At 40.9% G+C, this 17,575-nt stretch overlaps 1 protein-coding gene across 8 annotated transcripts in view; it reads left to right on the forward strand.

Annotated features, from left to right (window-relative positions):
* Positions 1 to 17,575, forward strand: part of st3gal3b (ST3 beta-galactoside alpha-2,3-sialyltransferase 3b) — a 55,373-nt gene that overhangs the window by 16,405 nt on the left and 21,393 nt on the right. For 3 of the 8 annotated variants that reach the window (XM_019259047.2, XM_027285051.1, XM_010733360.3), the window contains exons 2-7: positions 1,820 to 1,967; positions 7,022 to 7,084; positions 7,600 to 7,641; positions 8,936 to 8,978; positions 10,311 to 10,403; positions 13,821 to 13,915. In XM_019259047.2, the coding sequence (XP_019114592.1) occupies positions 1,859 to 1,967; positions 7,022 to 7,084; positions 7,600 to 7,641; positions 8,936 to 8,978; positions 10,311 to 10,403; positions 13,821 to 13,915 (445 nt within the window). In that variant the 5' untranslated portion in view covers positions 1,820 to 1,858. Of the gene's footprint in view, positions 1 to 41; positions 301 to 1,816; positions 1,968 to 7,021; positions 7,085 to 7,599; positions 7,642 to 8,935; positions 8,979 to 10,310; positions 10,404 to 13,820; positions 13,916 to 17,575 lie in introns of those variants that run through there. The other 5 variants (XM_010733357.3, XM_019259046.2, XM_027285052.1 and 2 more) reach the window with 5 other exon arrangements.

Raw genomic sequence — 17,575 nt, forward strand, 5'->3', positions numbered from 1 at the left:
ACTAAAACAACATCCACAGGTAACCTTTTTTTTTTTTTTTCTTAAGTCTCCATTGGACCCTGAGGGAGAGTGACTGTGGGACCGCAAAGTTCCGTTATGTTTGTTTTTCGCCTCTGCGTTCACTGTAAATCACGTAGCTAATTCGCTAGCTGTGTAAACGACACCACTTTGTAGTTTAGGTAGAAACCTAACCCTGAGATAACCTTCGACACAGCCCTGAAACACAAAACCTTTTCAACCCGTGCTTAACAAATGAGGGGGTTCAGCCACTGCGGCCGCTACCCAAGAAACCGTGATGTGGTGAGCTAAAAACTCAACTGTGAGGTTGTGTGTTACTCGTGGTTTCTCCTGCTAAATTTGAATATGTATTTGTGTTTGCCACACACACATCTGTACAATTTGTAGGTGGAAATAAACCTCTTTTTTTTTTTGTTTCGACCGGACTCCCAGGAGATGCTGTTGTGTAGCTGCATGCTTGTGCACGTACACATTTTAATACACACATACCTTTGCTGTAAATGCTGTTGAATTTATTCCACAGGTGTCAGTCTGACATCCTGGCAGATTGTCAGGTAACTTTGAGGATTAACAAGTATTTTTTTTTAGCCCGGTGCATGTGGATTATAAACTGCTCTTTTTATGCTGGAAGCTTTTTTTTTTTTTTTTGCAGAGGTGTTACAGTCATTTCCACTTGCCTATCTCATTTCTCAGAATGAAAGGGAGGAGGCCTTTTTTTCAACATAAACATGTCACATCTGAGACTTTCTGCACAGCGCGCTGTGTTGGAGACTGCTTTCAAGATAGATTTTTAGCAATTGTTGCAAGGTGCTGGGTCAAAGTCTATAAGATGGTACATGACTCAAGGTAACTGTTCAAAACAGAGACCAGGCCACACAGAGATGACTAATGGCTTATCTTGTCTGCTGTCGGATGACATGTAGACTGGACACGAGTCACCACATGTGGTAATGCTGCCTGTAATACACGTATAATCCAGGAAAGTCCATATTTAGATGTTGCGTGCTTGCGCCATGTCGATTAAGGTTTACTTAATAGGTGAGATTAACTTAATGGGAGCAGTTCATTTTGCATCCCTGTTGACTGATTGAACGAAATAACAACAGTGACTGGGTAACAACATTTCAACTTCATATTTCTTTATGCTTTCAATTACTTCCTGCTGTCATGTTTGTGCAGTTCCATCTATCTTTTGAGGTACTATTATGCAACTTAATATCACGCAGTGCGCCATGTTTGTGTTCAATAATACGTGCTGTTATTTCTGTGAAATTATGATATATCTCATGCGATCTGCTAATATGTGGGTGTAGTTTCCTGCTCCCTCTAATCGTTGCTTTAGTCTTCTTATAAGTAGCAGCGGTTTCACTACTGTCATACTGACTTTGTCACAAAAACAAACTGACAAACTGAATTTCTGCTGCTCATACTGGAACAAGTTTATGTATATAGCTGGCAGGGAAGGAGGGTTGTGCATGTATCCAAGGGATGAGATATGAGATTAATCTTTGTGGAGTCAGACCAGAAACAACACTACCCTCCATCCAACGTGTTTTACGTACGTTATATTATCTTCTGTTTACAAACCTCCCCGTGTCATCCTTTTACCTCCAACCTATCTTCAGCTTTGACGCCACCAAGCTATCACCTCCCTTCCTGTCCCAGTGTGTTTCCTTCTCATGCTCTCTCGGTGTGTTATTTCCCTGTTTATTTTATCGATTTTGTTCTTTGTTGCTGACGGACGAATTTCTCTTTTGGGGTGTGTAAATGCTGTGTTCCTGTACCCTCTTGTCCTTTTAAGGTGATGACGTGGATGGTGCCATGTGAATGACTGAAGACCATGAAGCCCACACACAAGCTGCTGTTCATCCTGTGCCCCATGCTGGTCCTTTGCTTTATTTACTACTCCTCCGGGAAGCTACACCTACACGTATGGGGCCAGAAGCCTCGTAAGTGACATCTCCAATCTAACTGTAACATTTCTTCATCACCTGATCATCCATCTGTCATAGTCTTGTTTGAAACCTACACATTTTTTCAGCTGTTTTTATTGAGCAAATTTGTTTGACTCTGTTTTGCTGCCTCTCTGTGCTGACTGCCAGTTAGCCGTCTGTCTATTTCAATGTTATTTGTTTAAAGAAAATGTTTTATTAGTCTCTTCGCTGAACCGGTAGTATGTCAAGCTGCATGTTGGCGTCTCAAAACCTGTCTTTCTCTCATATTATATTAGATTTTCACTTCACCGGGGCACCAGATGTTGGGGGGAGAATTTTATTAGATTTTCTTGTGCATCCAGCGTTAGTTCCTCTATCTCTGCTACCTAAAACCACCCCTTGTGGGTTGTCGCACTGATAGAGATCTGTTGACATACATCTACTAAAATTACTGTAGTAATGCAGATGTTTAAGCCAAACAGGTTTCACACTCTTCTCACAGTGTACGTAGTTTCTATCAGCTTTTGTAAATGGAAAGGCATTTTGGGATTTCCACACTTATGATGAAACACTAACTTGTGAAACAAAAGTTCAGCAGTGCCCTTTGTAGGATGCTGAGAAAGCAAGTCCGCCAAGTTCAACTTAAAAATACCGTTGGTATGACTTACTAATGACTCAGTATAAATCCTGTTTACGCTTGGACATCCTGACTTTCTGAGACCATATTTAGAAAAATAATCTTGACTGACCAGGATGTTTGAGTAGTGTAACTGTTTCTTCTTGAATAGTGTAACTGTTTCTTTGGAGAAATGTGGTCAAACTGCACACTGATGACGGAAGTCAGAGGGGAAATTAGGTCATTTTGTGTCCCCACGCCCTGAAACAGCTGTCAAAATCCAGCAGAGGGGGCTAGAAGATTTCTCTTTAACAGCTTTGAAACATTCTTGCCTGTGCCCCCCTACAGAGTATATTTTCTAGGAAAACATTCTCATGGAGCAGCCTGTGGCACAAAAAACACAAATGTGTGTGTTTTGAACCGGAGTGAGAGCCTAGCCAGAGGGACGGCATGCTGTCTAAAGTGTGAAGTTTGGAGAAAACATTTTAAACAGCCATGTGTTGTGTCCTTTATATCTGCCTAAACAGTTTAGATTACTCTTAGGCAGATCAAGGAAGATGCCCACTCTTTTCCCAAGTCATGTCATGTCAAGCAACACTGATGTTGGGTATCTCTTCAGGTCAGATTCAGGATGGCACAATGAAGCCAGGACTGAGGTTATGGTGTGGGCCCATCAATTCATACCACTCTATCCTTGGTGCCAGACATTGAAGTTGCTGTGACCTTTTTCCCACACAAGACAGAGTAATACTTATGTAAAGCATGGAGACAAACAATTGTTTTTCTTCTGTTGGACAGAATTGCTCCCAGTGTGAGGAGAAATAACATTTCAAATTTCCCATGTCTTATGTGCTAGACACCAGTGGTGCATTTTCTATTCTCTATTTGAACGTGGAAGGAACTCTCCTACTCTACTCACTGAGTAAACTTTCAAAAAGTGTCTCCACAGAGAAATAGGTCGATCTTTTAGTAAGAAATGTCTACATTTGCTCAGTTCTCATACAACACAGCTTCATTTCTTTCTGTGCCCCCATTATTTTAGCATGCCTGTCCATTACAAAGGGTCATGTCCAATGTACATATTTCAAACTGTCTGTATTGCTGATCTTGACTTTGCTCTGGCCGTCTACCTTACAGTATGTGATGTTCTTTTGCAGTTTGTCCACATTGGGGCGGTCATGGCAAAGTGCCTGACATGAAAGCGTCTAAATTTCACTGTAGGTTTATACTTACTGTAGATAGTTTATATAGATGACACTTTAATTTAAGAGCGTAACTGGATGTGCTTAATAAACATTTCTTTTGAATATTGCGTGTTGCATCACTGACAGTGAACAGATCCATACCACAAGCCAGTGATTTGTTTACAATGAGAAATATCGTTTTTCTCCTACAGCTGCAACAATTATCAAATCGATTTAGTCTTCCAACTGTGAAAATAATCACCAACTGTTTTGATTGTGTTTCACCAACTGTGTTTGAAAGAAAGATGTCGAAATTTCAGCGTCTCAAATGTTTTTCGGGTTTCTTTAGTCCTCTATGACCTATGATCTTCAAGTGCGTCACCTCGGCTTAGAAAATGTAATCAACATTTTCTGGAACAAATAAATGAATTGTGAAATTTTTTGACTACTACTGCTGCTACTTCCTTCTGCATTACTGTGTTGCCAGATGTTTGGCTTAAAGATGGGGAGAGTGGTAAGATCAGCATGCGGATGGTCTCTCCTGCCCTCCGGCCTTGTCCGCTAAGCTTTGCTGCCTCACTGAGAGGATCAAATCTCGGTAATCTTTGAGTCTCTAACGCTGTATGTCAACAATGAAGAACACTCACTGCTCAAGGGACAAAAGGAAATCACACAGGCTTAAGCCCAGCTCATCATATACATCACCACGATCATCACTGTAGTTGCCTTTTTATTTCTACCATGCATTTATTGCTTGATAGCGCTAGTGTGGACTTATTTAAAGGGCCGATTGTGTTTGACTTGTTGCAGCAGAAAACATAACCTGATCGGATTAGTGCAGGACTTTGTTCCTGTTTGTTTGTTTTTGTGTGTGTGTTGGACTTTTGTCTATTTTCCAACCACTGGAAGGAGGGGACCAGCCTCCTCATCTACCTGTGTCAGTGTCTGAGTGCGTTCATGTGACAGTTGTCAGTCCTCTATCAGCCAGAGTGGATGTTTGAGTCTTGTAAGGCTGGAGTGATGAGCGATAGTCTTCCCCTACCTAATGGAGTTAGATGTGCTCGTCGTAGCTGCTCCACTGGTGCTCTGATTTAACATGGTCAAGAATTGCTGTGGCTGACACTACAGAGCCTGTTAGCTGTCACTTTCCCTCTCATTTAACTCAATTAAAGTCTCTGCAGCTATGATGAATTATTTTCACACAGCCTGCTAAATTGCTGTTTAAAAAAAAAAAAAAAACAGGTTGTTTTCGTGTGCGCTTATGATGCAGCTGTACATGTAATTTGATGATGTTTGCCGACACGATTGGGTACTTGTGCTGTTAATGAAGCAAAATTTCTATCGCCTCCAGCATGTTTTGTGTCTTTTAATATAGCCAATTTCAATACAGCTGGTATTACTGATCTGCATTCATGTTGTAAGACATGTTTGACTTTTCCCAGTGCTGCAGGGTGAAAATTATGGGTTGCCCATGTTTAATTAAGGTAGTACTGACATGCAATCAAACCACTATTTTATAACCGCTTAGGTGTTTTGTGTGTTATATTGATAAAGACTATAAATTATGGAGAATGGAAGGATACAGAAAACATGCTGAAATTAAGTAATTATACTTACCAGATAATGGCTGTGTCAGAACTTTCAGTCACTTTCAGTCACATCTTTTTCATTGTAGTGCACTGTTTTGTTTTTAAAAAAAAAGGTTGGTCAATAGTTCCTTTTGCATGTAAATGATGATTTTCAGATGTATCCACCCCATGTGGTCTATAATGCACCATGACACCTTTTGACTTGTAGATACCGCACACATCAGGTTTTCTGGACTGTTTTGTCTTTTAAGGCCCCCAGTGTAACTCCTGTTCCAGGAGACTGACCAACACGTGTAAGACTTGTCATCTTCAACTTGTGTCAAAAGTTGCATATTGTCGTTGCAGCCAACTTTCTTTTGATTTGAGAGCCTCCCAACAGCATAGTTATGTCTAAAAGTTTGCTTTGGTGACGGTAACAAGAACACCACCTCAGGGCGTTAACTAACACCTGCAGGGTATGAAATAATGCGCTAAATCAGTCATGCTGCTAACACTGCAGCAGTAGCCCACATGCCACAACTTTAAACCCTGTTGATTTGACACCTAAATCGGTCATAACAAGGTAAAGGTACTCATGATGATTCTCATCATGATGTTGCTATGATTCTCTGTATATCTTCATATATTCTGTTTTTACGATAAAGATGCATGATCTTACCAGTGGGATTCCCCTTTCCCCCTGTCATTTAAGTGCAGTAAGGTCAGCGGTTGCTCAGGAGCGTGCCCTAATTATCTCCATCTTGGTTTTCAACATCAGGGATTGCTTTCTCTCGTCTCAGAGCTGCAGTTGTCATACGCCTCTACAGTTTCAGCTGGAACGGAGTTTGAGGGTTACTGATTGGGGCAATTTGATCTGCCAGAAGCCCTCGCATTGGAGAGGTTGTGTTGTGCTTGCAGCCCATTATAAAAGAACACAGTCTTGCACAGCGATTTACACTCGCAAAATTTAGTGCTGTCTTTTTTGTCACAGGAAGCAACTTGTTCTAGTTTTTATCATGCTTAATCAGCAGCATTTGGATGAGTGGCAGAGCAGCTGTGATTATTTTGATAGAAGCGAGAGACATTTTTTCATTTTTTTTCTCTCTCTCTCTCTAAAACCTTTTTTTTTTTTTGTTTGAAGCTAACTTTCTTAATTAAAGGTCATCAGTTGATAAAACACATTATAATGATTAATCTGAGGGGGGAAGTGGAATGAAAGTAGGCGGCAGTTGCCAAAATCTTAGCATAATAAACACGGCTTTAACCCTTTTTAAGAGTAAGTCGCAGGCATTTACTGTGGGTCCGTCATAGCTGTTAACACGTCTATTTAGAGAGACTGTGAGTCTTTCACACTGTCCTGCAAGTCTGTAAGAAGACAGGCTTGCAGAGTAATTAAATTGTTAACATTTACACTGTATTGTTACTATACTGTGTGAATTGCCCGACTGTGATGGGAGATACACGCTGGAGGATCAGCATTAAACCTTTGATGTTTTGTTTCTTTCTGTCTGTCTCTGCCTTTTTGTGTGCATCTGTTTTTGTGCGTAGCCACGGTCTGTGTTTTGCTGCAGCTGATGTTGAAACCTTTTTTTAAATTTTTTTTCATTTTTATATTCTGAGTACTTTGGTTGGTTAATAGTTGCTTCCACAGCTCTACAATACTTCTCCTTTTTCAGTGTCTTAACCGCCTTTTGTTTTCAGAGGGTGATGCAGAAGAGACAACTGTAGTCCTGACTAAAGGGGCTGAAGTGAAAAGAATTCCAGGTAGAGGCACTGAGTCGCTGGCCATTTATGTTGGGTGACTGTCAAACTATTTTTGAAGCGGTTGATTTTGGGCGAGTTTCTTTTTCTCCATGGAATTTAATTCTCTGCTAACTCAACAATGAAAGCTTTTTTTTTTTACCACTTTCATCTACCTATCATCATTTTTTAAAATGTTTTATTGCCAAAAATGTTTGTGCTCATTCACTCATTCAGTTCTAATGGGTAACTTTTAATATACTACTGCCATAATAACCACGAAAACACAATGGGGGCTTTCTGCACTTAATTTTCCACTTCATTGGACTGTCCGCCTTTTGAATAAAGATTGAGACTCAGAATTATAATTCAGCCTACTGGGATTAAAGCTATTAACCTCTCCTCCTCCCCCTCCTCCTCCTGCTCTCGCTCCTCTTACTCTGTAATGTCTGACATTTGCAGTTGGCTTTATTTTCAAGTCCAATGCTGCCATAACTGACTGACCTCAAATGGTGCTAACTGACCATTTTGTGTTTCAGAGCTGGATACAGACATCACCGTGGGACGAATAGTAGGCTCAGGTACATCTGCAGCCCCACCAACCGAAACCTTACCCATCCCCGTTGTCCTGCTGCCATTTCAAAGAAAATGACAGAGCCTTTTAAAAACCCTGCAGTAATTGGCAGCCACATTTACACTTGGACACTAACAACATAAAGAAAAATAAAAAAATGGCCAACTTCTCCAACCTGATCTGTTACCAAAAGTGAAAGCAAGCTTTGAAATAAATCCAAGTTGTTAAATAAATAAATGAAGTACTGAATTCAGTACCCATGACAACTAGTGAGGAGTTAAACATCTGGCCAGCCATGGTCCTCCACATGAAGGTGCAGTGTGATACAACACTGCCCTCTGTTGTCTTGGTTCAGTAACAAACGGTTGGCACGTGAAGCAGTCTGCAGGAGTTTTGATGCATTATACTGTGAAGGTTTCACAGAGCAACATTGGTCTCGATGGTAGGACCCCACTGCTTTAATTTTGTCCCAAGCTGTTGCCTCAACTTAGCCCTCTGGCTGCTTTATGCTTTATGCAACAGAATCATAATGTACGCACACGAACATACATATATACACACACACACACACTCTCATCTTGGCTGCTATTGCAAAGTCCCCATCGTCCAGGGCAGTGCTTGGATCCTTCGCTAACCAGCTGTCACGCATTCCCATCGTTCTTTTTCTTTATCTTTCTCCTCCAGCTTCTCTGTGAAGACAAGATCCGCAACCACAGGAGTAATACCACGCTCTTCCTACTTTCAACTAATGCCCTGTCATGCTCGATAGCTGTTTACAGCAATTTACAGAAATTAATGTAATGTGTTAAATGTTTTATAGACCCTGTAAACATCATTTTAAAATATACTGTAGTAGACACTCAATTGACATTCAGAATAAAGAGTTCTCCATATCCTAATTTTCTGTGTTCTGCCTCAATGCTTCACCAGGCACCTAATGGTCGCCTCTTTGGTTGTCCATAGGTGATCTCTAATTTTCTTTCTAACTTTATTTTAATCTCAACAGATTGTTTTGGCTGGCTTTTCCCTAACCTTGCTTGTTTGTCACAAATGCTTAATTCTAATGCTTGTTTTCTTTTTACATTCACTATATTGTTTTCCCTGTGAATGATACACAGGTTGTTCACAACTACAGCTAATGAGCTGATAGTTGAAGTTATGTAGATTGGATGACCAGAGCTAATTATCCAACTATATAAAGATCCATCCCTCAAGATGCCATGCTTCATCAGCACCCGCTTGCTTTGTTACCTGTGTGGTAATGGCTCGTTTCCATCTCTGTTTTTGTCTTTCTTTTCCAGTGTACGATAAGCAGGGCTTTCTGCTGCAGCTGGACACAAAACTGTGAGTACATATCTTCTATTAAACATTATTATCATCCAGTGTAACATATTACACATATCAGTTCTCCATCTTCTACTGCTTGTGATATTTCTAACTCCTTATATTTAGACCAGCTGAATTCCCAGTAAGGCTTTGACTCCATTAGTTTAAATATGTTTTACAGCTTGTTCCGCTGAACACTTACTCATACATGTTCCACTTGATCAATGGGGAAACGTGAAACATGAAAATGTAAACCTTGGGCCAATTAATCTCACTTTATTTTTTTAAATAAACACAAAGCATCTCAATGGAGACCTAACCAAAACCAAAAATTTAATTGGCAGTGTGAGTAATACTTTAAGAGATTTGTGTGAACTGAGATGTAGTTGGTGTTTTCCTATTTATTCCAAGCGCGGCTGCGGTTTGCCTGGGTGAGAACATGCAACGTTGAGTCATTATGCGGCCGTCATTGTGTCAGTGTGTCCGTTGATATGTGTATAATTCTCTGAATTGGTTTGACACTCTTGCTCTAAACTGCCACGATAAAGCCCTTTTCTCTGGCCCGCCTATTACCATGCAGGCAATAATCATATGCTGCCATCACCACCCAGGCTCTCGGGCGAGGGCACGTCTGTCCACACTCTGCACACACATACTGTAAGCACCATGTCAGCACACACTTTAAGGTGGTTCTCACATGGATTCAGTTTATCTAATACAGTTCCTTACATTATATCTACAATGTCATCAATTAGAGCACAAGCATACAAACGTGCGGTTCATCTTGAAGCATCTTGAATTGGGTAAACTCGCTGGTGGTCTGAGTGATTTGAAAAGTGCACCCTGGATTGCGTTCACACTTACCATCTTGAGACAAATTAAGGCCAAGCTGCTTGTGAACAGCATAGTGAAACATATTGTATTATTACAGAAGAGTTTCAGTGCACAAACAGACTCCAGTGAAGCCCCTTCTACTGCTTTCAACTATTTCATGTATCACAATGGGCCTCTCTCCCTTCTCCCTGTTTATTTGAACTAGATTCATAGCATACGTCTGGTTATTAATGATCGTGCTAGTAATCGGGAGGTTTCTAGTCTTAGCGCTGCCAGTGTGATTATTTGAACAAGGCCCCTCGGCTTTGTCTTGCCACACACAGGGTGATGCGCTGAGCTGTTGCTGAGATCTCCAACTTCCTAAGCAACCCTGCTTTTTTTTTTTCTTCTTCTTCTCCTATCTCTCAAGCAGATTGTTTGACAAGTTCAGTTTTTGAGGCTTCAAAATGTGCTGATAGTTGATAATCCGTCATCATATGTGTGATTAATTGCTGCCTCTGTTCTTTTAATCTACAGGCCACCAGAGTTGGCGTACAAGTATGGCAACCTCAGCGAAGGAACATGCAAGCCAGGATACGCAGCAGCCAAGATGACCACCATCTATCCTAAGTGAGAAGGCTTCTTTTTACACTTAATTTCACATAACCGAGTGGATGTTGATTAGATGCAGGCAGAAACTTGGCTTCCAGAACTTCACACACACAACCGGGAGCTTACAAACAAATCATTTTTAATTGGATGTCAGCAGGAGAAAAGCTAAAACTGTTACTGAAGCATACCACGGTGCATGATGTCACTGCTCAAGCTAGCTTGGCCTTGAGGGATTTGAGTCAAAAACAGAGAAGCCCCCACATTCCTGTCCAATCTTTCCCAGTTTCAATCATGTTTCTATCATCTTCTCCCCCACCACAAAACCCTGACTGTGTCCTTGTGATCCCCCAGTTACACAAAAGAACTTTTGTCACCCGAGTACAAGGTCTCCCATCTTTCTCCTATCGCATCCTAGAGCCTTAGAGGCTTTCTCTATGAACGACACCAACCAACTTCCTGTCCTGACTCACCACGAGCTTCCTGGTACCCGGCCCACACAGTCTACACAATCCGCCATCGCCCTCTCTGATGTCATTGGCTCTTTTGATTTTTTTTCTTTGCCTCTATTTGCCGCCCATCTCAGCTCAATCTATAGGGCATTGTCCCATCAGCATTCTTGGAGCTAAGCTAATAGAGGGGCAATTTACCACATTGCTGAACAATAGCCAGTGGCACTTCATTCCAAGAGAAAGTATTGAACCCGATATATCTTTTTGCCTGAAGATGCAAAATTACGTTCAAAGTTTTCGACCACATCAGTTCAACAACAAATCCAAAAATACTACACAACAGCTATTTACTTTCTTTTTTAAATATATTCTCATATTTTACATCGTGCTCTCTCTCTCCCTGTTTAAAAGGGAAACCCATAAAAAGAAGATGTTCTCAAATGTTTGAGTTAGTCTATCCAAAGCATATGGTATAATATATACAGTATGGAGTACTAGTATGTGAAGTGATAAACCGACTTGAAACAACACCATTGTCCGCGCTGTCAGCTGTATATTGCAACCCTGCTTAACAAAACAGACACATGCGTTCTGTGGAACTGCCCTCTACCTCTCTGAGAGGCTACGTGTTAACAATGTCCTCCATCGTAATGACTTCCTCTAATCAGCCGCACGTGTCGGATCAAAGTTCTGTACAACACAGAACGCCCACCGGGAGCCCACTGATTGCTACCACCTTCAACCCAGTCACACACAGGTCAATGAGCCCAATTAATGCCGCACGTTTGTGGAAGTTTGTGAGTAAGTATGTGTTTGTATTCACGAGTGCATGGTTGAACCTATACAATCGTGCAAGTATGCAAGTTTGGGTGTGATTTATTGTGTCCTCCGCGAAGCAATTAACGTGTTGTTTGTTAACTTGTGTGTTCTTCCTTTGCCTCAGTTGACTTTGTATGTTTCGCAGGCAAAAGCAAATCAATTTAAAAGTCCTTGTTAGCATTTAGTTTAAATATGTGTGGCCCACAGTTCAGCTGTTAGAGAAAACCTACTTAACCCCTAGCAGTGAGGTCCTATATGGCTCTACCTCTAATCATCTCCCGCTTCCTCCATGTTTGTCAGCCCCGCAGAATCCAATTTATTTTCCACAATTCCCCCTCCCCTTCACTTTACCCAAAACTGTTTGTATTGGAGCCCTAAATCAAGTGTTGGCAGTGAACTTGAAGCGGCACGGTTATGAAAATATTTCCCATGAGAGATGGACCTAGCAAAGGAAATGAGCACAATGCGTACCCGCTCGTTGGCTGTTTTGGGAGCCCTCACTTTTTATTTAACAACAAGCAGCCCCCTGTCTCTCTGCTTTGTCAGGATGTCAGTGACTGACTGTCGGTCAGGGCTCAGTGACTTGCAATGGTCCTGTGTTATTTATAGCCCCTCCTGGCCTCAGAAGTCTTGGGTTTAATGAATCTCCATTTGTTTTGGCAGGACAGAAGTCTCTGAATGTGTGTGCCCCTGTCAGGTGATGTGAGGAAGAGAGAGAGTCATACATAACTGCCTCTCTGTGCTCTGTCTCTCTCTGCTCCCATGTTTTAAAACCGGAGAATTATGAGGGCATCAAAGATCGATTAGGGTGCTTGGAAGAGGTTTATGCTAACCGGAAGACCTCCAAATAACGTCGGCCATGTTTGGTCATTGTGCCTCGGAGCTCCAGATATTTTATCGCAGAGCCGTGGCAGTGTTATAGTAACAAACTATCAAAGACTACTGCTGAGAAATGCAGGCGTGTGATGGTTCATGTATCTCTTCCTCTTCATTCCAGTATAAAATGCCATTGCCAGTTAGTGCTGTCTGTTGACCGTGGGATCCATAATTTACAGACGGCGGGAAGGTGCAATAATTATGTCACTGGTGGTCTGGTTTCTGGCAGTGGGACAGTGCAACAATCTCTGTAACTGTCTTCTATCATGAACAAAACAATACACACCAGCTCAATAGATCTCTTCGAGGCGCCTACCATTGTCTTTTCTATGTGTTTGTGTTTGTCTCCTGATTGATCATTTAGGTCTGACATGGAAATGCATGGAGCTCCATGCACGTTAGTGTCTCTCGTCTTGTGTCCGCCCAGCTTGACAGCAGGTCATAAAAACACACATCCATCCTGAAGCTGTACTCAGGTCGCAGGCGTGACTAAGAGGAAATGGCTTCTTTTGATTTTAGGGCTGCAGTTAATCAAAGGAAGACACACACAAACTTATATAGACACACAGGATAAGGAAGAGGCGATGCTGGAAGCAGCAGTTCATGGGGCATTAAAAACATTGGTCACAGACGTGTTTGTGAATATCAGACTCAATTTGTTTTAATGTGGCACCATGACGTGCTTTCTTGCTGCCGTAGTTTAACTTGTCATAGTCAATATTTCATATTTTAGGCTCCAACATTTATTAATTTTCTGGATACTTTTGGTATGTTTGTCCTTTTTAAACTGGGACAATGGCGAGAACAACTTCCCCCCCTTCTAATTCAGTTTGTTGAAACAGTCTTGCCCCAGATCATTTGAGGAAAAGCTTTCTGGCACGAGTATGTTGTCTCTGCAGATTCATCAAAACGTGTCAGCTGTGATTTAGGCCTGGGTGGAGAGGTTATGTTGATGGGTTATGCACTGCAGCCGCCTTCTGTGTCTCCCCTGCCTCTCAGATTTTATTACCCTCTTAGTTTTCGAGCTTCCTTGCTCATGCGTGTGCAGGCTTTGCTTGTTTTCAGAGGCTTTTGTAGGAGATGTGGGGATGCTGTTAGGTTAATGGAACAATTATCACTTTGTGGCTCTCTGTGGAGAGGAGAACAGGTTGTGGGGTAATGCAAAACAAAATAAATAATGTTGGCCACAGGAGTACAAATGTCATTACAACATGGTGCATTTTGCTTGTTCTTTGTGCTCTTTTATTGAAAGATATATTTTTCTTCTGTTCCTTCCCGTGTCTCGTTGCAGGTTCATGAAACCAGCGCCCATGTTTCTTGATCGGAATTTCAAACGTCTAGCAAAAGTCAGCAATTACTTACCTCCATTTGGATTCAAAACACAAGGTAAGACAGGTTCATGCCATCACTTATATTCCACTGGGGACATTTCAGCACATTTTACAGTACATTGCTTGAATGATGTGTTCAAGGATCGTGTCCATTTAAAAACAAGTACAAACAGTTTTAATCTTGTGTGTAGCTGCTGTGTGGGAGCTTGACAGCAGGTGCTTGGTAGATTTCATATCAGATTAATGAACTGACAGAGTTGATATCAAGCTCAGATTTGTGTGTTTTCAATAATGTCCACATGACTTACAGCTTTGGTCTGAGGTGCCAGCATTGTACTTGATGAAATGAGAAGTAAAGGCTGTCAAACCTCTGCCCTTATCATCAGCCACCAGTCGGTTTCTCGTACTTGATTAACTTCTGTATCTCTGATGTAACTTGTTAGACAGACCAACAAACTGCCAACAAACAGTAACTGTCAACAAGTTGCTCTGTGCCCTGATAGTTGGACTAAACTGTCATTCTGTTATGAATCTAGTATGAATCCAAGCGAGTTATTATGTCCTGTTCTTTTTCATCATCAAGGTTTCACTTTGATGGTTTGGCTGTGGAGAATGCCAACGTTCTGCCACGTTGCACTTTTCATCATTTATCATTGTTGCGAGGCTGGTGTTTTTGGCAGAATATGTTCAGCCTGAGGTTTGTTACTGTGCCTTGTCCTGAGTTGAGATTAAGTGAGATAATCCATCATAGTGAATATTTAGCCATGGAATGGAAATGCAAGCAGGAACTGTTTTTAAAAAAGTCCTGCTGCTGATTTATTTGTCGAGTCCAACATTGGAGATGTCAGAAGCAATTATTAAAACAACAACCTTTTTATTTCAAGACATAACTTTATCTCACATTATCATGCTAATTGTTTGACTTTTATGTCGGGATGGGCTCCGCTGGTTTCTTTTTGGATCTGGTTCACTGTTGGCAAATTACCCAGTTCTTTAAGCTCAGGCGCTAGTAAATCTCTTAATGAAACCACTTATCTCTCCTCACTTTTTTTTTTTTTCAATTTGCCAAGCTTAATAGGAAACAAACAGACAGCAGGCTTCTAATGTTTAGCCAACTTTCGCTTGTTCAAACAACGTACATCTCTGGCACCAGATTCGATCCGCTTTAAGTCTGAAATGGTTTCAATGAAGGTGTGAGGTATTCAGGTGTCTGTATTCAGCTCTGTGACACCAGTAAACGCTGGTGGACAATGTGAGGACACCTGTTGTGCTGTTAAAATTGACCTTGTTAGCTGCTTCAGTTCAACTACTGTAGCCAAATGTAGCTCCTACTATGATTTGGCGTTCTCCAGCATCATTGCCACAATTTAGAATATTCTTTGACAGCCCGACGTACCTAACATCAATTTATGAGTCTCCCCCTTCAACTTTGATCAAATTAAAATGTTGATATACCAATTAACCTTTGAAGTAAGTGGCTGATGAAGGCTACAGCTGTTCATTGAATGTGTCTGCTGCTCATCTCATTAATAAAGCTACAACTAAAAACACTAAATAAGAGATCTGAAAGGATTTGGATTGAATAAGTGGATTTGGTACGGGATGTAAATTTGTTTAAAAGTCCATTCCTTCTTCTGGGATTTATTTCCAGACATCAGAGCTAATTTAGGAAAACCTGTTTGGAGCTAGAGGGTTTTTCTGAAGAGGACGAATCAATATAATACTCTATTTGTATTTTTAAACATGGGGCTTAAACGAAAGCTCATTCTCTGACCACATGTCTGCGTGTTTTACTGTGGCAAAATGCCATGAAACTAACGTACTATGTGGCATATTAAAGAGATCTCTACCCAGTTTTCAGTCTCAAACTGTGGCTCAGTCAGCCACCTCCTGACCAGACTGAAACAAGATAAAATGAACATTAATAAAACCGTGTATTGTCTCATGCACTTAAATCACATGAATATGTGGATATTTCCATTTATTTCTGTTTGTGTTTGTCATGACAACAACCTCCATAAGAGATGAGCATTCGTTTGTGACATGACTTCTATCTTTGGACTAGGGAACTTGTATCTCCCGACACTCTGATTTTAGTGCCTCCACACACACTTGTACTTGTTTCCTGACCTTAACACACACTCCACCACTTCAGATATCAAACCAGTACACAGTGCCATGGGAACTGAACAGATAACATTAACCTGGCTTTAGTGACATGCTCTGTCACATATTTTCCAATACTTACAAGCAGAAGGTACAGTGATTGTTACCTTTGTGCTCTAGCATGTTCTCCACTGTCATATAAGCACACATGCACACACACACACACACACACACACACACACACACACACTCTGTCTCAGTCGCTATCAAAAGAGCCCTGTGTGACTGTTACACCTGGTTTCTGTTTTCTTCGTGGACTGGGGTGGCAGTGGGGTTTCCCTTTTAGCGGTACTCATGTGGAGAGATGATACGTGTGGATGTTGAATAGAACGCCACAAAGGATTCCAAATTGGGAACGTGGAGGGGTGGTGGTGGGCGGGAGTTTTATTTTTACTTTTCATTCTGCCAAGAGGTATCTTTGGCACACATCAAACATGGCCTGAGAACAGTAAAGCTGCATTGATTTCGGTCTCAGAGAAAAACTATGCTTAGGAGCACTGCAGGATGCCAGTCAATAGTTGAGTTGAAGTGATGGGCCATATTTTGTATTGGGTTATTGTCTCTCTGCAGTCTTAAAGTAAGCTTAGTAAAGCTGTTTACATGATGTTCCTTAAGAGGCATTTTTTTTTAGAGTTTCTCAGTTTTATCAGCCTTCTCCTGTTTTTATGTTGCAGAAATGTTGACAGGAAGTTGTGTATCATTACCAACTACATGGGTTTATGCTGATGAACTGAAATGTTCAATTGAGTGAATTTTGTAAAACTCATCAGGAAAAAAAATCATCAACAAAACTAATGAAACATGTTCAAGTTTCAGCTTCTCAAATGTGAGGATTTGCTTCTTTTCTTTATCATAGTATCTTATTTGAATAAAACCAGACGTTTGGAGATGTCAGTGGACTTTTTTTTTTTTTACACATATGAAAAGATAAGTTCTTTAAATTGCTGAAAATCGCATTGTTATCATCTGTCTTCAGGTCTCATGATGTTTATAGGTGGAGTTGTGTGTAATGGAGCGTCATAAAGTTTGGTGAACAGTGCCCAGAACTGCGCAATGCTTTAACCAGAAATTTAAAGGTGAACATTTTTAAAGTGATTTAGCTAACCAAAATTGTGTAATATTTCCTAGCAGTCGTTGACTGATATTCACAGGAATTTAGCTGAGTGCAGATAACAGGAATGGATATTCACAGGAATTTAGCTGAGTGCAGATAACAGGAATGTTTTATTTACTTTGATTAAGAGTATGATTGCATAATCGGAGTATGATGTTTACAGTAGCTCTGCCTCAATCACATGATTTTTTTTAGCAATCTGTGGTCCATGCAGAAATATTTCAGGATTGTTCGATATCGATATCTTTGATTAATCATTATATTATCATTTTTTTACCATTGAAGTTGTTGAGTCAAAAACCTAATAAAGTGCAGGCCTAACAAATACCGCTCTCTCATCACATGATTCTTTCATATTGTTTAGACTACACTCGTCCCAACAATGTGTCTGTGTTTATGTGTTATGTGATGCTTCCGACCTTCCTCTACCAGCAA

This window comes from Larimichthys crocea, chromosome XII (genome assembly GCF_000972845.2).
Source record: "Larimichthys crocea isolate SSNF chromosome XII, L_crocea_2.0, whole genome shotgun sequence".
NCBI classification, from domain to species: Eukaryota; Metazoa; Chordata; class Actinopteri; family Sciaenidae; genus Larimichthys; species Larimichthys crocea.